The sequence below is a fragment of the Scyliorhinus canicula genome, chromosome 11 (genome assembly GCF_902713615.1).
Source record: "Scyliorhinus canicula chromosome 11, sScyCan1.1, whole genome shotgun sequence".
Lineage (NCBI taxonomy): Eukaryota > Metazoa > Chordata > Chondrichthyes > Carcharhiniformes > Scyliorhinidae > Scyliorhinus > Scyliorhinus canicula.
This window is the reverse complement of record NC_052156.1, coordinates 6550259-6575030: the sequence shown is the minus strand read 5'-3', so window position 1 is coordinate 6575030 and position 24772 is coordinate 6550259. Positions and strand designations below refer to the sequence as shown.

At 47.7% G+C, this 24772-nt stretch overlaps 1 protein-coding gene across 2 annotated transcripts in view; it reads left to right on the top strand.

Moving 5' to 3' along the window:
• Positions 1–24772, top strand: part of kbtbd12 (kelch repeat and BTB (POZ) domain containing 12) — an 85403-nt gene that overhangs the window by 43956 nt on the left and 16675 nt on the right. For both annotated transcript variants that reach the window (XM_038812728.1, XM_038812729.1), the window contains one exon: positions 7939–8089. In XM_038812728.1, the coding sequence (XP_038668656.1) occupies positions 7939–8089 (151 nt within the window). The remainder of the gene's footprint in view (positions 1–7938; positions 8090–24772) is intronic.

The window sequence follows — 24772 nt, the reverse complement described above, 5'->3', positions numbered from 1 at the left end:
TTAGATAGGGTGGACAGCGAGAGCCTTCTCCCGCGGATGGAGGTGGCTAGCACGAGGGGACATAGCCTTAAATTGAGGGGTAATAGATATAGGACAGAGGTCAGAGGTGGGTTTTTTACGCAAAGAGTGGTGAGGCCGTGGAATGCCCTACCTGCAACAGTAGTGAACTCGCCAACATTGAGGGCATTTAAAAATTTATTGGATAAGCATATGGATGATAAGGGCATAGTGTAGGTTAGATGGCCTTTAGATTTTTTCCATGTCGGTGCAACATCGAGGGCCGAAGGGCCTGTACTGCGCTGTATCGTTCTATGTTCTATGTTCTAGATGTCAGAGGTAGGTTCTTTACTCAGAGTAGTAAGGGCGTGGAATGCCCTGCCTGCAACAGTAGTGGACTCGCCAACATTAAGGGAATTTAAATGGTCATTGGATAGACATATGGACGATAAGGAAATAGTGTAGATGGGCTTTAGAGGGGTTTCACAGGCCGGCGCAACATCGAGGGCCGAAGGGCCTGTACTGCGCTGTAATGTTCTATGTTCTGTGTTCTATGTTCTATGTTCTATTTTCAATTCGGTGATGGAATATAAGGATTCAGGTATGATTCTGCACAGTTTCCGGGATCCTGACATCAGGACCAAAAGTTGGGGTGTGGAGGGGGAGGTGAGGAGGCCAAAGTCTGCAATAGTTGGCTGCCAATCCAGCTCTTTCCAATGCCTCTGGTCCAATCACAGGGCTTGCAGCTGTGGACCCTCGGCATCGGCAGCCCCACCAAGTAAAGTGCCCCCCCCCCCCCACCCTGGCGTCGGCACTGTTTATGGGATCTCAATGCACGAAGGCAGAAACAATGTTGTTGGTCTTAACGTTCGCCATGAGTCTGCTGTGGTGATGCATCGCTTGGAACTGGTAAATACATTATGTGGGAGGCTGATATTTAAGTCAATTCTCAAGTAGATCTTTTCCAGCAACACAGTCAGCCTTTGATGCCACTCGTGGTCTGTATTGGTGTCAGCTCCTTCAGAGATCTTGAGGATGTCGAGTCGGCCCATGCCCCAATTGTGAGCAGCCAATGTGGTGTTGAAAATCGAACCAGTGGTGCCTTTTTCATAGCTTCAGATCTCGAGTCAAAAGTGCAGAACCTCTTCCGGAACGATGAGGCATGAGAGAATCTGAAGCACTGAGAAAATCGAAGCAATTTGGCAGAGAGAAATATTGAGAGCACTTATCATGGAGCATATTACAGACATGTAATATGTCTGTGTAGAGCTTGCACTTTCTCCACATGTCTGCGTGGGCTTCCTCCCACAGTCCAAAGCTGTGCAGGTTAGGTAGATTGGCCACGCTAAATTGCCCCTTAGTATCCAAAAGGTTAGATAGCACAAGTGGTTAGCACTGTGGCTTCACAGCGCCAGGGTCCCAAGTTCGATTCCCTGCTGGGTCACTGTCTGTGCAGAGTCTGCACGTTCTCCCAGTGTCTGCGTGAGTTTCCTACCACAGTCCAAGACGTGCAGGTTAGGTGGATTGGCCATGCTAAATTGCCCTTAGTGACCAAAAAAGGTTTGGAAGGGTTATGGGGATAGGGTGGAAGTGAGCTAAAGTGGGTTGGTGCAGACCCGATGGGCCGAAGGGCCTTTCTATGTGCTCGGCACAACATCGAGGGCTGAAGGGCCTGTTCTGTGCTGTGCCTAAATGTCTGATGAAGACACTTGTGATAGAAATAACTTCTGCATACTCAATTTGGATGGGTTCCCAGTATTTATGCTCATCCTGGTCTGTGTGTTTAATGGTCAACGAGCTCCCCACTAAACTCAGAACTGGTAATCTTATCCGGGTGGGACTGCGGATCGGAAAATGCAAACCCAAATGGAATTATTCCTGGAAAAGTTGCCAAGGGGACTTTCGGAAGAATGAGTTGAATTGTTTAGAATCGGGAAACCAGCAGGTTGTTTCCGCTCTTCTGCTGCGTAGTCAGTCCCACGTGTGCTGTAGTACAGAATCCTGTCAAATTGAAGAGAGCAGGTCTGATTGTGAAATACCCAATAGACATCAGTGAGTGTGAGGAAAAGTTGAATAATTAATACTTTATGAAACCAAGGGCACTGGAAGAAGGGAGGGACAGTTAGAGGGATCTAAATATCTTTGTGAACTTGTCACCTGATAGAATCATAAAATCTCTACAGTGCCGAAGGAGGCTGTTTGGCGCATCGAGCCGGCACCCTACCTAGGCCCACTTCTGTGCTCCATCCAAGTAACCCCACATAACCTTTTGGATGCTAAGGGGCAATTTAGCGCGGCCAAACTACCTAACCTGCGCATCTTTGGACTGTGGGAGGAAGCCCACGCAAGCTCTACACAGACAGTCACCTGAGACTGGGATTGAACCCGGATCCCTGGCGCTGTGAGGCAGCAGTGCTAACCACTGTGCCACTGTACCTTGCACCTTTCCTATTATCTTGGCAAATTCCTCCAGACTTAATGCATTGCCTCCTCCTGGGAGTTATCAGACTATTCAGTGAATGATGGATTGGGATGGGATTTGTTTATTGTCACGTGCACCGAGGTAAAGTGAAATGTATTCTGCATACAGTCCAGGCAGATCATTTAGTACATGTGAAGAAAATATGTAATAGAGCAATATATGGTACACAATATAAATATATAGACACTGGCATCGGGTGAAGCATACAGGAGTGTAGTATCAGTCCATAGGATGATTGTTTAGGAGTCTGGAAACAGTGGGGAAGAAGCTGTTTTTGAGTCTGTTTGCGCGTGTTCTCAGACTTTTGTAGCTCCTGCCCGATGGAAGAAGTTGGAAGAGTGAATAACCGGAGTGGGAGGGATCTTTGATTATGTTGCCCGCTTTCCCCAGGCAGCGGGAGGTGTAGATGGAGTCAATGGATGGGAGGCAGGTTCGTGTGCTGGACTGGGCTGTGTTCACGACTCTTTGAAGTTTCTTACGGTCTTGGGCCGAGCAGTTGCCATACCAGGCTGTGATGCAGCCCGATAGGATGCTTTCTATGGTGCATCTGTAAACATTGGTGAGAGTCAACATGGACATGCTGAATTTCCTTAGTTTCCTGAGGAAGTATAGGTGCTATTATGCTTTCTTGGTGGTAGTGTCAACTTGGGTGAACCAGGACAGATTGTTGGTGATGTGGAGCCCTAGGAATTTGAAGCTGTCAACCATCTCCACCTCGGCCCCGTTGATGCAGACCTCTGTTCCCCTCACCAGCAAATGACATTGGGTCTCGCCGATGTATAGCTGTGCTGGAAGAGTCTGTGTTCCATTAGGCCGCAAAATTGTGTAGCAGAGTCCCTGGGACAATTAGCTGGAGGGAGATACAGGAAAGGCCTCCAAATGGTCCATGTGGCTAATGGTCCACAGCCTGCCATGGTTAAGTGGGATGGATATTTATTTAAATCATCGTGCGGTTCTGGTTCAGGTTTCATTCCTCTGGCTGCAAAAATCAATCTCTCTCGATGAGGTAAGAAAATGTGTCCATTGATGGGCAGGGTGCAAATCCTGTACGGTGATGCCGCCTTGACCTGCAGTGTGCACTTGCTAACACACCTTCAAAAGGTACAGAGCTGTGGGAGCCTTTGCGGCCTTGTTCATGCTTCCCCTGTGAGGCACACGGTTAGCAGGTGAAGCAACAAATCAGAGGGTTTAGGAATTACCATCCCAGTGGTGCAGAGGTTTCCCTCACACAAAAGCTGCCACTCACGGTGATTGAGTTTGCAAGCTCACCATTATTGAGAAGATTCGGACCTCTGGTGGCGACAATGGAGTGAAAGGTCGCACATTCAGCAGCTCTCGCCCTTAGTGGCTTTTTAAATGGTTTTTAAGCCGGATTTTTCAGGAAATTTCTCAACATAGGTTGATCGAAGAGAGAGGAAAAGGAGGTGACCCTCAATTTATGGAATCATGTCCAAATAAGAGTCGAAAAAGAAGAAACCAAATGATGAGTGAAAGCAGGAATCAGAGGTCATCGAGCTCAATGGTAACGAGACAAAGCGTGTCCACGCCAGCTCCCCGGTCGATGGAGCAATGGGTCGAGTACCTGGATGAGAGGTTCGCCCGGCATCGCAAGGAGTGCACAGAAGATGTAACCCAGATGATAGCCTCGATTAAGGAGGTGGTTGACCGGGTGGAGGAGAAAACGACGACCCAAGGACAGGAGAATCAAAAGTTGCAGGAGCTGGCGCCTGAACGAGAGGAGGAGTCCACTGCAATGGCTTTGGAAATTAGCATTCTACAGGACAGCCAGAAACGACTGCTAGATAAAGTAAAAGACTTGGAGAACCGGTCTCACAGGCAAAATATCCGAATCGTCAGGCTGCCAGAGGGGAAGGAGGGATCAGATGTGGGTATGTATGTGGGGAAGATGTTGCAGGAGATGGTCGGGGCCGATGTGTTTGACAAGCCGCTGGAAGTGGACCGGGCACATAGGGTGCTCATACGTAAGCCCCGAGGGTTGTGAGCCCCCCCGAGGGCCATGGTGGTGAAGCTACATCGATTCCTCGACAAGGAGCGGATCATGAAGTGGCCCAGGCAGACAAAGCGGTGCAGGTGGGAAGAATCAGAGATCCGGGTGTACCAAGATTGGGGACCAGAACTCGCACAGAGGAGAGCAAGTTTCAACAAAGTTAAGGTGGCTCTGTTTACGAAAGACATTAAATTTGGACTGCCATATCCGGCTCATATTTGGGTGATCAACGGGAACCGGGGGCTGTACTTCAATTCTCCGGAAGAGGTGGCTACGTTTATGAAGGACAATAATCTGGTTTAAGGACTTTTAAATTCAAACTGTGGTGGACTGAGTTTGGGGGAAGGGATGAAGTTGGGGGGAGGGGGGGAGAAAAATAGTTCTATGTTTTGTTTTATCTTGTTTAACATTTCAGTCTTTTCTAATGCTGTGAGTTAAGTCGCGATGTTCGGGAAGAAGAGGGGGTTTTTTTCTTGTGTAATTTGATTTATTGCTTTACGTACTGGATTACAGAGGAAAAAACGTTTTAAGTTGCGATGGGGATTTTTCTTTTCTTTTCTGTAAGAAACATGGTATATTCTTCCATGCAGAAGTTTGCTTCAGCTGCTTGAAGCTTCTTCTATTGTGTTTGATTCTGTTTGAAGGTGATGGGACTGATAAAAATCGGTGAAAGGGGGACAGGGTGGGGCCCTGATGCCTGTGTGTTGGGGGATGGTGTGTTTGCTTTTGGGATTGCTGTTATTGTGTTGAGTGCTTGTGCTACGTTTGTGGGGGGGGGGGGGGGTGGAATCTGGAAGATGGCAGATTTTGTGACTCCCGAGGGGGGAAGCTGATGGGCTAGCTGCATAGCTTGTTCATGGGAGCAAAGTGGGGGGTGAGCTGAGGAAAGACGAATGGTGGGGGGGGGGGGGGGGGTTTGGGCGGGAGGGGGATACTGCTGACGGGTAAGGGACAGCTAGGTGACTGGAGATGGAGATCAGATGGCGGTCGCTGCCAAGGGGCGGATCAAGTGAGGTGCAGAACACGGGCTAGGAGCTGGCCTAGGAAAGGTCATTGCTGATTGACAGCACAGCCACCCCTCCTCCCCCCCCCCCCCCCCCGACCAGACTGGTTACGTGGAATGTTTGTGACTGAACGAGCCGGTTAAGTGTATTCGCACACCTGAGGCAGTGAAAAGCAGACGTGGCCATGTTACAGGAGACACATCTGAAGCTAGGAGACCAAATTAGATTAAAGAAGGGATGGATTGGACAAGTGTTTCATTCAGGACTGGACTTTAAAACGGGAGGGGGGGGGGGGGGTGGCCATCCTGATTAATAAAAGGGTGACATTCGAAGTGTGGAAGGTAGAGGCAGGCCCAGGAGGCAGATTTGTTATGGTTAGCGGGAAGCTAGAGAGAATGGCAGTGGTGCTGGTGAATATATATGCCCCAAACTGGGATGATGTCGCGTTTGTCAGGAAGGTGCTGGGAAAGATCCCAGACCTTGACTTGCACCGGCTGATCATGGGGGGTGACTTTAATACAGTCCTGGACCCGAGGTTAGACCGGTCGAGTGCTGGGTCGGGGAAGCTATCAGCAATGGCAAAGAAACGGGGGGGGGGGGGGTTCATGGAACGCATGGGTCCGACCCCGGGGGGCGGGACCTCCGATGTGGCCTGGAGAGCTGGCCTTTCTGGCTGGGGGCCCCCTTTCCTTCCGCGCCAGCCCCTGTAGTTCTGCACCATGTTGCGTCGGGGCCGGCACGTTGAAGGGAGCCACTGGGCATGCGCGGGTCCCGCGGCGCACAGTTCGTGCCAGTGCTGGCCCCCTGTAAGGGCCAGAATTAGTCCTGACAGCGGCTCATTCACGCCGTACGGCGTGTTCGACGCAATGGACAGTCTGCCACGGGATTGGAGAATCTCGCCCTGGATCTTCCTATTCTGTGCACAGTCTCGGTCTCCTTATTTAAGAAAACACATGATTGCACAATAAGACGTTTAGTTCCAGGAACGTTCACTCGACTGAGTCCTTTGGGTGAAGGGTTTGAGGAAATGCTCAGAAGCCTGTGCCTGTATCCATTGGAGTTTAGAAGATTGAGATTTGGTCATTTTGAAACATATAAGACCCTGAGGGGACTTGACAGGGTGGATGTCTCCGCTTGTGGGAGAGATCAGAACCAGGGGCACAGTTTAAAAATAAGTGATCTCCCATGTAAAATGGAAATGAGTAGAATTTTGTTTCTCTCAGACAGTTGTGAGTCTTGGAAAACTCTTCCCAGAGGGTGGGGCAGGCAGGGGCATTGAATATCTTTAAGGCTGAGTAAGACAGATGCTTGATTAACGAGGGAGTTGAGGGTTTTGGGAGGCAGCCAGGAAAGTGGCCACTATCAGATCAGCCATGATCTTATTGAATGGCACAGCAGGCTTGAGGGGCTGACTGGCCTACTCCTGCTCCCAATTCATAGGTTTGTACGTTCATACTGAGGGAGAGAGACCTTGGGCGGGATTCTCTAACAATGGGGCGATGGCCCCACGCCGGCCTGAAAACTGGGGCCAACGACTCGGGCGTCAACGGCCCCTGGAATTGAGGAATTCTCACCTTTCTTGGGGGCGAGGTTGGCGCCGGAGTTGTCCCCGCAGCTCCAGCTGGCGCGGAACGGCCCGCGGGAGTTTGCGCATGCGTGGACCCGCTGCCGGCGTGATTCTGCGCATGCGCAGAATGGCAGGCGTATTTCCGTGAATGCGCGGGGTTTCCCTTCTCCGAGGCGGCCCCCCCGGGCAATATGGCGGAGCCCAACAGGGGCCAGGCGCGGAGTAAAGTGGGCCCCCAGGGAACCAGCCTGCCCGCTGATCTGTAGGACCCGATTGTGGGCCAGGGCACCGTGGCCTCTCCCCCCCCCCCCTCCCTCCAGGACGGCCCCAACACACTCACCTTCCAGGTCCCGCCGTGTGGGAGGTGAATAATCCACGCCGGCGGGATTTGGCTAAACTCGGCCCATCGGGGCCCCGAGAATCGCCGGGGGGGGGGAAGCCACTGTCAACAGCCCCCGACCGGCGTGGCGGCAATCCTGCGGGCGCCCGAAAAACAGCGCCGGAGAATGGGGAAGCCGGAGTCGGGGCGGCAGGGCGCGATTCTCGCCCCCCACCCCGGGATTCTCCAAACCGGCGCCGGGTGGGACAATCCCGGCCAGGGGTGAGCTAGTGGCAACAATTGAGAATAGCGGCTTGCTTATAATATTTGGGCCATGTTCAAGTTGGCACTGCATTGTAAAGAACTGCAATTGTGTTGTCTCTTCCAGTTAAGACAGACAATTTCACCATTATTAATCGGCACGAATGAATGCGTTTTCTATCAGTTGTCCTTGCATGCATTTATCAGCATTAGTGTCCAGTTTGATCAATTGGTTACATTCCTGGGAAAATCGCTCCCTTTGCCCTTATTTTCCGTCTGTGCTGTGTTTTTGTTCTGCAGACGGATCTTCCCGATGACGAACCTGATAGACTCAGTAACAGAATGTTCCGGTATGACCCAGGCAGAGATAAGTGGACAGAACGTGGCCCCATGGAATTCTCCAAGTATCGTTTCAGCACAGCTGTTCTTAACAATGAGATTTATGTCTTGGGTAAGGAACTGGGGAGGTGGGTTGGGATTGGTTATCAATGGAATTTCCATCTTTGACACAGCAAACATTCAAACAGTATTTTTGAATGCTCAGGTATTGTGTTTTTTTCCAAATGTAATTTTGGGATGCCTATTACACTAACAAGGCAACATTTGTAACCCACCCCTGGCTTCCCTGCACTCATAAAGAGTTAACCACATATTTTGGCCCAGATGGGTCAAGTAGAGATAGAGGCTTCCCTTCACTGAAGGATATTAGTGTAACCAGTTGGGTTTTGATAGGAATTACATTTGTGTAATTCTCATACGGGCTGTGGTTATTCATACGTCTCCGCCTTCTCAACCTTGCCCTTCGCCTGAGGTGCGGTGACCCGTGTGGTGATATGCATCACTGTAGATACACAAGGGGTTAATGTAAGTACACATAGACTAGCTAGACACTAGAGGGAACACCAGAGACGTGACACACAGACATTCAACCAATAGGTCAGTAAGATAGGACACGACCAATGGGCGTTCACCATAACACAGAGGTGACACTACCACAGGGGGGGGGATTACACCAACCCAGATATAAAGGACACAGCACATATGATCTTCCTCTTCCCAGTGGAGACACTCAGTGAGTACAGACACAGGGTTGATTGAACATCACACCCACCACGTGGATTGTAGCAGACTGGTTCGTCAGCCTGAGTAGCTAAGTAAGGATTAACAGTAGAGTCGAATCCAAGTAGGAGAATTGTTAATAGTTCAATAAATGTGTTGAAGCTATCTCCACGCCTGAACCTTCCTTTGTCAGAGTGCACATCAAGGAAGCAGCTTATGCTACGCCAAGAGCATAACGAGACAAGGGAAGCAGCCTGTGATCATCTGGAACTATGGTGACTTTACTTTATTTGTATATATTGTCTCTACACCAATGCAAGTAGATAAGACAATGTCTAATAACTCTAAATGGCTGTCCAGGAAAGGGCCTGGCACCTCAGAATTTTATGATGAATTTTGTGGTGAATTTTATGATGTTAGCCTGAAAGAAAATAGTGTATTTGATAAAATGCTTGAGGCATTTAACATTCCCTGTCAAGTTCCACCCAGTCAATCGTACCGGTCCGTTGGATAGGTTTGCAGTATAAGCACCAAATACAACATGACATATACATGTGCATACTGAAAGATTGTATCATAAGGATAGGCTACATAAATTAGGTTTGTATGCTCTCGAGAGGGTCGGTTAGCTTGGATGGCTGGGCATGATGCAGAGTGAGGCCAGCAGTGAGTGTTCAATTCCCGTACCGGCAGATGTGATTCATGAAGGCCCCCCCTTCTCAAACTTACCTGAGGTGTGGTGACCCTCAGATTAAACCAGTCAGTTCTCAAAGGGGAGAGCAGCCTGTGGTGACATTTACATTTTTATTTCCTTGTGTTTAAATGGTTGAGGGGCGTTTTGACCAAGCTCTTTAAAAGCTGAAGGGGAATCAATGGGGTAGAAACCAGAAATACAATTTCCACTGATGGAGGAAAGCCATGGCAACGGAGCACAATCTGAAATTTAGAGTTAAACCATTGAGGAGCAAAATCAGGAATTGTTCTTTCAAACAGAGGAAGTCTGGAACGCTCTGCCTCAAAGGCCATGGATGCCAGAAATCTATTGAGAACTTCAAAATTGAGATCAATAAATGTTTGTTTAGTAAAGGTGTTTAACAAGGACACAGGGTGTCCAGACTGAGTAAAACAAGAAGCAAAGTTTAATTTATACAAACTATCTGTACAATACCTGGTCAATCTTGTTTTGTTACCTGTGGAGCAGGTAATCTGTGCTACCCAACTCCGTTACAGTAGAGGCTATGGAATAAGGCTCAAAGTCGTCTAGAAGTTTTACAGAAGGTTTATTGAGCAACACAACTTAAATAACTGCGTGAGCTCTTACTTTAAGAACTGTACTAGTAGAAAGGTTGCAACTTTTCTATGCTCTACAACTAGGCCTGACCACACTAGCAGCCCTGAGCTGAATTTCTGCCCCTGTTCTCCTCACAGTCAAATCAGCCAAAGAGGCAGAGGGCTGCCTGTGTCCCGCTTTTATACACGCCAGTGCTGCCCCCTGGTGGTCTTTCCATTACCCATCAGCCCCTTCTGTACATACCCATGTAAAGATCACTACAGATCCCTGCCCTGTTTCCTCCTCTGCTTGGTGCCTTCCTGGACGACCTTTTATACACTGAGTAATTGAGATACCTCGCCTCCAGCGGGGGAGCTCGTACTCCGCACAGAGCACGGGGAAGACGAGCATTCCCACCCAGTCGGTCCCGTGCAAGTTATTACATTCCTCCCCCGAAGGTCTGAAGACCCCCCTCAACGAGCATTGAGGCAGGGAAGGAGGTGCAGGCGGAGGGCGTCGGAGTCTCTTCAGCTCCGGCAAGTCGTTAATGGGACCCAAGCCAGGCTGGAAAACCTCCGGGAATTTGCTCAGCGCCGTGCACAGACCGCTAGACCCCACTGGGAGGATATGCTGCCAATCCCACTGCAGCTGGTGTGGCCAATCGCGGACCAACAGGCTTGGGCCATTTTCCTGTGCAACAATGTGCTGACCGGTGCCCAGAAACCACAAGAGTGAGGGTGGGCCCTGCGATATTTAGTCGTTCCCCTGTAAAAATGGCCAAGCGCGATGCTGTGTCAGCCAAAGACTCAGGATGTACTCCTTGTTTTTTTTAATATAAATTCATTTTCTCCAATTAAGGGGCAATTTAGCGTGGCCAATCCACCTACTCTGCACATCTTTGGGTTGTGGAGTTGAAACCCACGCAGACACGGGGAGAATGTGCAAACTCCACACGGACAGTGACCCAGAGCCGGGATCGAACCTGGGGCCTCGGCGCAGTGAGGCAGCAGTGCTAACCTGGGCCCTGGGGCTGACACCTACCTTGACTGGGCGCCTGGACTGCTGATCCTCCTGCTGCCTTCGGGTACACGCAGACGCATCGCGCACGGGCCAGAATTTACTTCAGCCGAGTCCGGAGACGTCACGCATCTCAGTGGCTGGTCAGAGGATATCACGTGAGGGACGATGCGCCAAAACATTCACCTCCATCACATGTATCCCTTGGGCGCCGTGTTCCACGCTTTCTTGGGATAGGGAAATCTGCAGTGCCTGCTGAAAAGTTAGGGAAACTTCATCCAAAAGCTTTATCTGAATTTCCATATTATTGATACCGCAGACCAAACAATCACGGTGCATATTGGACAAAATAGTTCCATACTGACAAATCCCGGTTGTCTTCCGCAGCTGAGACACGAACTCAGTGGACCACTCTGCCGTATTAAACCAATATCTTCAAATGATTATCGGGGTTGGGTTAAAGTGTTGCGGCACACGTATCACACATTAGTTGAATGATTGCATATCGGGCATGGCCGGTTATGTGAGACTCCGGATCTACCTGAACATATGCGGTACACATGCCATCAACAGCATGACCATCTGATTCTTCCTCTCCGTGATATTGTTGGCCCAGAAGAAATAATAATAATCGCTTATTGTCACGAGTAGGCTTCAATGAAGTTACTGTGAAAAGCCCCTAGTCGCCACATTCCGGCGCCTGCTCAGGGAGGCCGGTACGGGAATTGAACCCGCGCTGCTGGCCTTGTTCAGCATTACAAGGCAACTGTTTAGCCCACTGAATAGCGCATTTGTTCAGCATATCGGTTCCAGTCTTCAACACCAGCCTCAAATGTATCTAACCACCCAATCAGAGGCACGGCGGCGAATCAAAGAAATCCAAACCTGGGTGCAGGTTATCGGGGGGAGGTGACTCAGCTGAGTAGGTCGGAGCGTCGACAGCAAAAACCAGTTTACTGCTCGTCGCCAGTTAAATAGGACACGGGGAGTTCACACCGAGTGAAATAAGAAACAAAGTTTTAATTACACTAACGTTGTGTACACTACCCGATAGATCCCCCGGGTTCCTCCTCTGCTTGGTGCCTCACTGGCCGACCTTTTATACATTGGATAATTGAGATACGCGCCCCAAGAGGGGGAGCTGGTACTCCACACGGAGCACGGGGAAGATGAATATTCCTACCCCCGTGGTCCAGTGAGGTATATTACAGGTGTGGAGCGTTTTGGAGAATAGTTGGCACAGTGGTTAGCACTGCCACCTCACAGCACCAGGGACAGGGACCCGGGTTCAATTCTGACCTCAGGTGACTGTCTGCGTGGAGTTTGCACGTTCTCCCCGTGTGTTTCCTCCGGGTGCTCCGGTTTCATCCCACAGTCCAAAGATGTGCAGGTTAGGTGGATTGACCATGCTCAATTGCCCCTTAGTGTCCAGGGATTTGGGAGTGGTGGGGTAATGGAGATAGGGTGGAGGAGTGGGCTAAGGTAGGGTATTCTTTCGGAGGGTCGGTGCAGATGCGATTGGCCGAATAGCCTCCTTCCACAGTCAGGAAGACTAAATTTGGCGATTCAGCAAATCGGTCAGGAAGCAATCGGGAAAAAGCGAGTCACTTCTCACTGACAGTCACGAAGTTAGGTTTTAATGTTTAACACACAGCCTGCCCCTTTAAGGCCACCCTCATGGATCGTCCTCTGAGGAAATGGCCTAAATTTGAAGCCAATTTAAAGCTAATTGACATTGTTTGACATTTCTCTAAACTCTCAGCTATTTGGCTGTTCCCAGTGTCATCACAGCCACCTGGAACTCCCAAAAATGTCTAGGATTTGTTCCCTTTCTCACTGCACCTTTCTTTAAAATAAAAGAAAGTGTTCAGTTATGATTTGTTGTTTTATAAGAAATTTTCATCAGAGTGTCATGGACCACCCCTAAACTTTTATCAAAATAGTGATTACATATAGAATCATAAGATTCCTTGAGTTAGTGAGAAAAACATGAATATATTTTTGGTGCTATGAGCATATTTAAAGTCCAATCTGGGTTATTTGTATAGATGGGAAAGTTTTAGTTTCTATATTTCTATTAGAAAATGTCCTGTCCAGTTCTGAACCAATTCTAGTTTTGGTTCACATGCTCTTTGATAACTGTCCATATCTTAACTTGCGCCTAGTCCCATTCATCCATTAACCTACATTGGCTACCGGTCCAAAAATGCCTCGGTTTTTAAATCCCCCACCCCTCCCAATCTCTGTCACCTCCTCCTGCCTCCTACAACCCTCAACTTGTTATGTTCTGGAACTTGGCGGGTTGGAATAAATGCACTAAAGAAGGTCTAGCTCTTAGACTAGTTTTATTGTTGATGAGAATAGTATCAAAGGTTACTAACTATAATAATAAACTAAGAGGTATTACAAACTGTGACTGTCCATTACTCTATCAACGTTCCGAGGTAACAATGTCACGTGGTTGTTCTCTACTCATGTGGTTTGTGAAGGGGCTGTTGTCAAGTGACAGTTAAACCCGAAACACTTCCTCAGTGTTTCCCTCCCTACCCCCTCCTCTAACCAAAAAAAAACAACCGTGGTTGTCAGGAAGGTAAGTTTATCTCTGTAAAAACTTACCTTGAAGGGTGACATCACAGCAAAGCAGTGACCTGATTGGCTGGTAAGGAAAGTGCTCCAATTAGCAGTTGTGATTGGTAAGTAAAATGTTTATTCCTTTCACTTATTAATTATTTGATACTATATTTGTAATCAGTTAAGGTAAAGGGTAAAAATGGCAGGAGATCCCAGGCCCGTGTTATGCTCCTCGTGCGCAATGTGGGAGTTCAGGGACGCGGCCGATGCCCCTGACTCCTTCATGTGCGGGAGGTGTGTCCAGCTGCAGCTCCTGTTAGACCGCATGACGGCTCTGGAGCTGCGGATGGACTCACTTTGGAGCATCCGCGATGCTGAGGAGGTCTTGGATAGCACGTTCAGTGAGTTGGTCACACTGCAGATTAGAATTGGTGACGGAGACAGGGAATGGGTGACCAAAAGGCAGAGAAAGAGCAGGAAGGCAGTGCAGGTGTCCCCTGCGGTCATCTCCCTCCAAAACAGGTATACCGTTTTGGATACTGTTGGGGGAGATGACTCACCAGGGGAAGGCAGTAGTAGCCAGTCTCATGGCACCGTGGCTGGCTCTGCTGCACAGAAGGGCGGGAAAAAGATTGGCAGGGCTATAGTCATAGGGGATTCAATTGTAAGGGGAGTACACAGGCGTTTTTTCAGTGGTCGAAAACGAGACTCCCGAATGGTATGTTGCCTCCCGGGTGCTCAGGTCAGGGATGTCTCCGATCGGCTGCAGGACACACTGAAGGGGGAGGGTGAACAGCCAGTTGTCGTGGTGCATATAGGCACCAACGATATAGGTAAAAAAAAGGGATGAGGTCCTACAATCAGAATTTAGGGAGTTAGGAGATAAGTTAAAAAGTAGGACCTTAAAGGTAGTAATCTCAGGATTGCTACCAGTGCCACGGGACAGTCAGAGTAGAAATTCAAGAATAGTCAGTATGAATACGTGGCTTTAGAGATGGTGCAGGAGGGAGAGGTTCAGATTTTTGGGACATTGGAACCAGTTCTGGGGGCGATGGGACCATTACAAACCAGATGGTCTACACCTGGGCAGGACTGGAACCAATGTCCTAGGGGGTGCTTTTGCTAACACTGTTGGGGAGGTTTTAAACTAATGTGGCAGGGGGATGGGAACCAGATTAGGAAGTTAGAGGTCAGTACAGAAGCAACAACTAAAGCCAGTAAGGTACGAGACAATAAACTCAATGTGACTAAGGGGAAGAATTGACAGGGAAGAGATGATGAACGCAAAGGGACAGGTGGTCTGAGGTGCATTTATTTTAATGCGAGAAGTGTAGCAGGTAAGGCAGATGAATTTAGGGCTTGGATCAGTACCTGGGAATATGATGTTATTGGTATTACTGTGACTTGGTTGAGGGAAGGGCAGGACTGGCAACTGAATATCCCAGGATATAGATGCTTCAGGAGGGATAGAGAGGGAGGTAGAAGGGGTGGAGGAGTTGCATTGCTCGTCAGAGATGATATCACAGCATTATTAAGGAGGGCACAATGGACGATTCGACCACTGAGGCAATATGGGTGGAGCTGAGAAATAGGAAGGGTGCAGTAACATTGTTGGGACTTTACTACAGGCCTCCCAAAAGCGAGCATGAAGTAGAGGTACAAATATGCAGACAGATTATAGAAAAATGTAGGAGCAATAGGGTGGTTGTGATGGGAGATTTTAACTTCCCCAACATTGAATGGGATTCGTGTAGTGTTGGAGGCGTAGATGGAGCAGAATTTGTAAGGAGCATCCAGGAGTGTTTTTTAGAGCAGTATGTAAATAGTCCAACTTGGGAAGGGGCCATACTGGACCTGGTATTGGGGAATGATCCCGGCCAGGTGGTTGATGTTTTAGTCAGTGATTACTTTGGGAATAGCGATCACAATTCCGTAAGTTTTAGAATACTCATGGACAAAGACGAGAGTGGTCCTAAAGGAAGAGTGCTAAATTGGGGAAAGGCCAAGTATAACAAAATTCGGCAGGAGCTAGGGAATGTGGATTGGGAACAGCTGTTTAAGGGTAAATCCACATTTGAAATGTGGGAGTCTTTTAAGGAAAGGTTGATTAGAGTGCAGGACAGACATGTTCCTGTGAAAATGAAAGATAGATATGGCAAGATTAGGGAACCATGGATGACGGGTGGAATTGTGAGATTAGCTAAAATGAAAAAGGAAGCATACATAGGATCGAGGCAACTCAAAACTGATGAAGCTTTGGAGGAATATCGGGAAAGTAGGACGAATCTCAAACGCGCAATAAAGAGGGCTAAAAGGGGTCATGAAATATCTTTGGCTAACAGGGTTAAGGAAAATCCCAAAGCCTTTTATTCGTATGTAAGGAGCAAGAGGGTAACTAGAGAAAGGATTGGCCCACTCAAAGACAAAAGAGGGAATTTATGCGTGGACTCAGAGGAAATGGGTGAGATTCTTAATGAGTACTTTGCATCGGTATTCACCAAGGAGAGGGACAAGACGGATGTTGAGGATAGGGATGGATGTTTAAATACTATAGGTCAAGTTGTCATAAGGAAGGGGGAGGTTTTGGGTATTCTAAAAGACATTAAGGTGGACAAGTCTCCAGGACCGGGTGGGATCTATCCCAGGTTACTGAGGGAAGCGAGGATCGAAATAGCTGGGGCTTTAACAGATATCTTTGCAGCATCCTTGAGCACGGGTGAGGTCCCGGATGACTGGAGAATTGCTAATGTTGTCCCTTTGTTTAAGAAGAGTAGCAGGGATAATCCAGGGAATTATAGACCTGTGAGCTTGACATCAGTGGTAGGCAAACTGTTGGAGAAGATACTGAGGGATAGGATCTATTCACATCTGGAAGAAAATAGACTTATCAGTGATAGGCAGCATGGTTTTGTGCAGGGAAGGTCATGTCTTACAAACCTAATAGAATTCTTTGAGGAAGTGACAAAATTAATTGATGAGGGAAGGGCTGTAGATGTCATATACATGGACTTTAGTAAGGCGTTTGATAAGGTTTCCCATGGCAGGTTGATGGAAAAAGTGAAGTCGTATGGGGTTCAGGGTGTACTAGCTAGATGGATAAAGAACTGGCTGGGCAACAGGAGACAGAGAGTAGTGGTGGAAGGGAGTGTCTCAAAATGGAGAAGGGTAACTAGTGGTGTTCCACAGGGATCCGTGCTCGGACCACTGTTGTTTGTGATCTACATAAATGACCTGAAGGAAGGTATAGGTGGTCTGATTACCAAGTTTGCAGATGATACTAAGATTGGTGGAGTTGCAGACAGCAAGGAGGACTGTCAGAGAATACAACAAAATATAGATAGGTTGGAGAGTTGGGCAGAGAAATGGCAGATGGAGTTCAATCCAGGCAAATGCGAGGTGATGCATTTTGGAAGATCAAATTCAAGAGCGGACTATATGGTCAATGGAAGGATCTTGGGGAAAATTGATGTACAGAGAGATCTGGGAGTTCAGGTCCATTGTACCCTGAGGTGGCAACGCAGGTGGATAGAGTGGTCAAGAAGGCATACAGCATGCTTGCCTTCATCGGAAGGGGTATTGAGTACAAGAGTTGGCAGGTCATGTTACAGTTGTATAGGACTTTGGTTCGGCCACATTTGGAATACTGCATGCAGTTCTGGTCGCCACATTACCAGAAGGATGTGGATGCTTTGGAGAGGGTGCAGAGGAGGTTCACCAGGATGTTGCCTGGTATGGAGGGTGCTAGCTATGAAGAAAGGTTGAGTAGATTAGGATTGTTTTCGTTGGAAAGACGGAGGTTGAGGGGGGACCTGATTGAGGTCTACAAAATTATGAGAGGTATGGACAGGGTGGATAGCAACAAGCTTTTCCCAAGAGTGGGGGTGTCAGTTACAAGGGGTCACGATTTCAAGGTGAGAGGGGGAAAGTTTAAGGGAGATGTGCGTGGAACGTTTTTTACGCAGAGGGTGGTGGGTGCCTGGAACGCTTTACCAGCGGAGGTGGTAGAGGCGGGCACGATAGCATCATTTAAGATGCACCTGGACAGGTATATGAACGGGCGGGAACAGAGGGAAGTAGACCTTGGAAAATAGGAGACAGGTTTAGATAAAGGATCTGGATCGGCGCAGGCTGGGAGGGCCGAAGGGCCTGTTCCTGTGCTGTAATTTTCTTTGTTCTTTGTTCTCTACTGCCACCTGCTGGTCAGAGGTCTTGTCTGTCACTACATACACGACTGCCTATGCATATCATCACACAACCTGCATTTTGGGTATTCCTGATTTTAATAGCTTTTCCTTAAATTAATTTTACAGGATGCGCGTGCCGCTGTCCGGGCCAGCGTTAATTACCCGTCCCCTGCTCGCTCTCCATTTCAGAGGGTATTTGAGAGTCGACCACATTGCTGTGGATCTGGAGTTACATGTAGGCCAGACTTTTAATTCCAGATTTCTATTGAATTCTATTGTGCTAAATTGGGGGAAGGCTAATTATAACAATATTAGGCGGGAACTGAAGAACCTAGATTGGGGGAGGATGTTTGAGGGTAAATCAACATCTGACATGTGGGAGGCTTTCAAATGTCAGTTGAAAGGAATTCAGGACCAGCATGTTCCTGTGTGGAAGAAGGATAAATACGGCAAATTTCGGGAACCTTGGATCACGAGAGATATTGTAGGCCTCGTCAAAAAGAAAAAGGAGGCATTTGTCACGGCTAGAAGGCTGGGAACAGACGAAGCCTGTGTGGAATATAAGGAAAGTAGGAAGGAACTTAAGCAAGGAGTCAGGAAGGCTAAAAGGGGTCATGAAAAGTCATTGGCAAATATAGTTAAGGAAAATCCCAAGGCTTTTTACACGTACATAAAAAGCAAGAGGGAAGCCAGGGAAAGGGTTGGCCCACTGAAGGGCAGGGGAGGGAATCTATGTGTGGAGTCAGAGAAAATGGGTGAGGTACAAAATGAATACTTTGCATCAGTATTCACCAAAGAGAAGGAATTGGTGGATGTTGAGTCTGGAGAAGGGTGTTGGATAGCCTGGGTCACATTGAGATCCAAAACGACGAGGTGTTGGGCATCTTGAAAAATATTAAGGTAGATAACTCCCCAGGGCCTGATGGGATCTACCCCAAAATACTGAAGGAGGCTAGAGAGGAAATTGCTGAGGCCTTGACAGAAATATTTGGATCCTCACTGTCTTCAAGTGATGTCCCGGAGGACTGGAGAATAGCCAATGTTGTTCCGTTGTTTAAGAAGGGTAGCAAGGATAATCCAGGGAACTACAGGCCGATGAGCCTTACATCAGTGGTAGGGAAATTACTGGAGAGAATTCTTCGAGACACGATCTGCTCCCATTTAGAAGCAAGTGGACATATTAGCGAGAGGCAGCATGGTTTTGTGAAGGGGAGGTCGTGTCTCACTAACTAGAGTTTATCGAGGAGGTAACAAAGATGATTGATGCAGGTAGGGCAGTGGATGTTGTCTGTATGGACTTCAGTAAGGCCTTTAGCAAGGTCCCTCATGGCAGACTTGTAGAGAAGGTGAAGTCACATGGGATCAGAGGTGAGCTGGCAAGATGGATACAGAACTGGCTAGGTCATAGAAGGCAGAGATTAGCAATGGAGGGTGCTTTTCTGATTGGAGGGCTGTGACTAGTGGTGTTCCGCAGGGATCAGTGCTGGGACCTTTGCTGTTCATAGTATATATAAATGATTTGGAGGAAAATGTAACTGGTCTGATTAGTAAATTTGCGGACGACACAAATGTTGGTGGAATTGCAGATAGCGATGAGGACTGTCAGAGGATACAGCAGGATTTAGATCATTTGGAGACTTGGGCGGAGAGATGGCAGATGGAGTTTAATCAAATGTGAGGTAATGCATTTTGGAAGGTCTAATGCAGGTAGGGAATATACAGTGAATGGTAGAACTCTCAAGAGTATTGACAGTCAGAGAGATCTAGGTGTACAGGTCCACAGGTCACTGAAAGGGGCAACACAGGTGGAGAAGGTAGTCAAGAAGGCATACGGCATGTTTGCCTTCATTGGCCGGGGCATTGAGTATAAGAATTGGCAAGTCATGTTGCAGCTGTATAGAACGTTAGTTAGGCCACACTTAGAGTATAGTGTTCAATTCTGGTCGCCACACTACCAGAAGGATGTGGAGGCTTTAGAGAGGGCGCAGAAGAGATTTACCAGGATGTTATCTGGTATGGAGGCCATTAGCTATGAGGAGCGGTTGAATAAACTTGGTTTGTTCTCACTGGAATGACGGAGGTTGAAGGGCGACTGGATAGAGGTCTACAAAATTATGAGGGGTATAGACAGAGCGGATAGTCAGAGACTTTTTCCCAGGGTAGAGGGGTCAATTACTAGGGGGCATAGGTTTAAGGTGCGAGGGGCAAGGTTTAGAGGAGATGTACGAGGCAAGTTTTTTACACAGAGGGTAGTGGGTGCCTGGAACTCGCTGCCGGAGGAGGTGGTGGAAGCAGGGACGATAGTGACGTTTAAGGGGCATCTTGACAAATACATGAATAGGATGGGAATAGAGGGATACGGACCCCGGAAGTGTAGAAGGTTTTAGTTTAGTCGGGCAGCATGGTTGGTGCAGGAGGGCCGAAGGGCCTGTTCCTGTGCTGTACTTTTCTTTGTTCTTTGTTTGTTCCATTGGTGCGATACAGGGATCACAACCGTCAATCTGTGCACAGCTCCCCAAACGGCAGTGACCTGACTTTTGTTCTCTGATGTCAATTAGATTAATAAGGGGATCAGGGGTTGTGGGGAGAAGGCAGGAGAATGGGGATGAGATAAATGTCAGCCGTGATTGAATGGCAGAGCAGACTGGATGGGCCGAATGGCCTAATTTTGGTCCTATGTCTTTTGATCTTATAGATGGGGTGCCAGAAAGAACACTCTTGCTTTTCTTGGAAAGTGTCCTGGGATCTTTACTGTCCGCCTGAGGACAAGGCCTTGGGATAATGCCCGATCTGAAAGATAGTGAAGTACAGTACTCCCTCAGCACTGGCACTGATTGTCAGCCTAGTGCTCAAGTCTGTGGAGTGGGCAGCATGGTGGTGCAGTGGTTAGCATTGCTGTCTCACGGCGCCGAGGTCCCAGGTTCAATCCCGGCTCTGGGTCACTGTCCGTGTGGCGTTTACACAAAGTTGTGCAGTGTAGGTGGATTGGCCACGCTAAATTGCCCCGTAATTGAAAAAAAAGTATTTGGGTACTCTAAATTTTCACCAAAAGTCTGTGGAGTGGATCTTGAACCCACGGCCGCTGCCTGGGGAATATACTCACTGAGCCAAGAGTGGCGGTAAAATATTGCAGAAGGGACGGAGGGCAAAATCCATTGTTTTGGGGTGCTGAGGCCAAATGAGTTGGCGTCGGAGATGGTGATACGCCACAGTGAGGTTATCAGAAGAGTGTGTAGAATGGGGGGGGGGGGGCTGGAATGGTGAGAAACAAGGAAAGTGGGGGGGGGGGACAGCGAAAGGCGCAAATAAAGGTTGTTGACGCGAGGAGATGAAAGAAAGGTCACCCATTAAACAATTAAGCCTTTTTATGAAGCGAAAGCATTCTAATGGGGGTGCAACATGCTTTGATGACTATTCAATTAAACTTTCACCACATCTCTGGAGAGTTCAACAACTATGTTAATCTGTACAGTTCCCACTTGACAAAATGCCTCAATCATTTGTAGCGGTTCCCACTACAGATTAAAGTACATTGCCTGTAACAGGGACCTCGCGTTTGGAGGTTGTCCAAATGTATCTCAATTGCCTTGGCATTTATTGAACAATCAAAGCCTTTCTTACTTTGATTCCTTCACAAACTTGCTTAGTGTCCTGGGAAAGAAAAAAAACACAGTCAAGTACAGTGGAGTTGAATGCAGCTGTCAAGAACAGAACCGTCCTCTGTGACATCAGTCAGGAGCGGCGAATCATGGGGCATTATTTTAATACCCAGGAGGCACAAAATGAACTGTTGTTAGCACTGTCACACAGTCGGATGATTCTGGGTACGATCATCTGCATTTTATGGAGTTCCGAAAGAATAAACAGAAGTTGGAGAAAGGGGTTAATTGTACACAGAGTCTGTACTTTATTTGTTAAAGATGTATTTTTAATCATGATTTCTTAAACACTGAAATTCCAGACTGTAAAAACATCTGCTCAACATCAGAACCACAAGACAAGTTCCGGTATAAAAACTCTACAGAGGCACTGTAGAGGAAAAAATTTAAACAGAATTACACCGGAACTGAGAGTTTATATTTATCGGGAACGATTGAACAGGCAAGGGCCCTTTGCTCTCCACAAAGAGAAGACAGAGGCCCGTTTGAGGTCTTCAAGATTATAATAGAGTATACGGGGAGATGATGTTTCCACTTTATATAATTTATAATCTTTATTGTCACAAGTAGGCTTACATTAACACTGCAATGAAGTTACTGTGAAAAGCCCCTAGTCACCACATTCCGGCGCCTGTTCGGGTACACTGAGGGAGAATTCAGAATGTCCAATTCACCTAACAAGCCCGTCTTTCGGGACTTGTGGGAGGAAACCGGAGGACCCGGAGGAAACCCACTGCGACACCAGGAGAACGTGCAGACTCCGCACAGGCAGTCACCTGAGGTTGGAATCGAACCCGAGTCCCTGTCGCTGTGAGGCAGCAGTGCTAACCACTGTGCAATTGTGCCACCCTTGATTATTGATCAAATGCATTAGCTCAGTTGGACACTTAGGGGCAATGTTATCATGGCCAATCCACCTACCTGCACTCCTTTGGACTGGGAGGAAACCGGAGCACCCGGAGGAAACCCACGCACACACGGGGAGAACGTGCAGACAGGTCTCAGAATAGGAGTTGGTGGATTCAATCCCAACTTTGTGTGAGTGTGTGTGTGTATGAATGTGTATGATAGTGTTTGCGTGAATATATGTGTGCGAGCACGTGTGTGTGTGCACACGTGTGAGTGTGTGCGTGAGTGTGTGTGCGTGTGAGAATGTATGTTTGCGTGTGTGCGTGCATGAGTGTATGTGTGTGTGTATGTGTGTATGTGAGTGTGTGTGTGTATGTCTATGCGTGGGTGTGTGAGTGTGTGCATATATGTGTGTGTGAGTGTGTGTGTGTATATGTCTTTGCGTCTGTGTGTGTGTATGTGTGTGTGTGAGTGTGTGTGTATATGTCTATGCGTCTGTGTGTGTGTATGTGTGTGTGTGTGAGTGTGTGTGTATATGTCTATGCGTCTGTGTGTGTGTGTGTGAGTGCGTGTGTGTGAGTGTATGTGTGTGTGTGAGTGTGTGCATATGTCTATGCGTCTGTGTGTGAGTGTGTGTGTGAGTGTATGTGTGTGTGTGAGTGTGTGTATGTATATGTCTATGCGTCTGTGTGTGTGTGTATGTGTGTGTGTGAGTGTGTGTGTATATGTCTATGCGTGGGTGTGTGTGTGTGCGTGAGTGTTTGTGTATATATGTCTAGCATGGGTGTGTGTGTATGTGTGAGTGTGTGTATGTATATGTGTGTGTGAGTGTGTGTGTCTATGCGTGAGTGTGTGCGTGTGTGTATATATGTATGTGTGTGTGTATATGTGTATGTGTGTGTGTGTCTATGCGTGAGTGTGTGTGTGCGTGTGAGTGTGTGTATGTATGTGTGTGTGTGTATATGTATGTGTGTGAGTGTCTGTCTATGCATGAGTGTGTGTGTGTGTGTGCGTGTGAGTGTGTGTGTGTATATGTGTATGTGTGTGAGTGTGTGTGTGTCTATGCGTGAGTGTGTGTGTGTGTGCGTGTGAGTATATGTGTATGTGTGAGTGTGTGAGTGTATATGTATGTGTGAGTGTGTGTGTGTATATGTATGTGTGTGAGTGTGTGTGTCTATGTCTATGCGTGAGTGTGTGTGCGCGTGTGAGTGTGTGTGTGTATATGTGTATGTGTGTGTGTGTGAGTGTGTGTGTGTCTATGCGTGAGTGTGTGTGTATATGTGTATGTGTGAGTGTGTATATGTGTGTGTGTGTGTGTGTCTATGCATGAGTGTGTGTGTGCGTGTGAGTGTGTGTGTGTATATGTATGTGTGTGAGTGTGTGTGTCTATGTCTATGTGTGAGTGTGTGTGTGTGAGTGTGTGTGTGTATATGTGTATGTGTGTGTGTATATGTATGTGTGAGTGTGTGTGTGTATATGTATGTGTGTGAGTGTGTGTGTCTATGTCTATGCGTGAGTGTGTGTGTGTGTGCGTGTGAGTGTGTGTGTGTATATGTGTATGTGTGTGTGTGTGAGTGTGTGTGTGTCTATGCGTGAGTGTGTGTGTGTGAGTGTGTGTGTATATGTGTATGTGTGTGAGTGTGTGTGTGTCTATGCGTGAGTGTGTGTGTGTGCGTGTGAGTATATGTGTATGTGTGAGTGTGTGAGTGTATATGTATGCGTGAGTGTGTGTGTGTATATGTATGTGTGTGAGTGTGTGTGTCTATGTCTATGCGTGAGTGTGTGTGTGTGCGTATGAGTGTGTGTGTGTATATGTGTATGTGTGTGTGTGTGAGTGTGTGTGTGTCTATGCGTGAGTGTGTGTGTGTGAGTGTGTGTGTATATGTGTATGTGTGAGTGTGTATATGTGTGTGTGTGTGTGTCTATGCATGAGTGTGTGTGTGCGTGTGAGTGTGTGTGTGTATATGTATGTGTGTGAGTGTGTGTGTCTATGTCTATGTGTGAGTGTGTGTGTGTGTGAGTGTGTGTGTGTATATGTGTATGTGTGTGTGTGAGTGTGTGTGTGTCTATGCGTGAGTGTGTGTGTGTGTATATGTGTATGTGTGTGTGTGTATGTGTGTGTGTGTGTCTATGTGTGAGTGTGTGCATATATATGTGTGTGTGTGTGTATGTCTTTGCGTCTGTGTGTGTGTATGTGTGTGTGAGTGTGTGTATATGTCTATGCGTCTGTGTGTGTGTGTGAGTGCGTGTGTGTGTGAGTGTATGTGTATGTGTGAGTGTGTGTGTATATGTCTATGCATCTGTGTGTGTGTGAGAGTGTGTGTGTATATGTCTATGCGTCTGTGAGTGTATGTGTGTGTGTGAGTGTGTGCATATGTCTATGCGTCTGTGTGTGTGTATGTGTGTGTGTGAGAGTGTGTGTATATGTCTATGCGTCTGTGTGTGAGTGTGTGTGTGAGTGTATGTGTGTGTATATGTCTATGCGTGGGTGTGTGTGTATGTGTGTGTGAGTGTGTGTATATGTC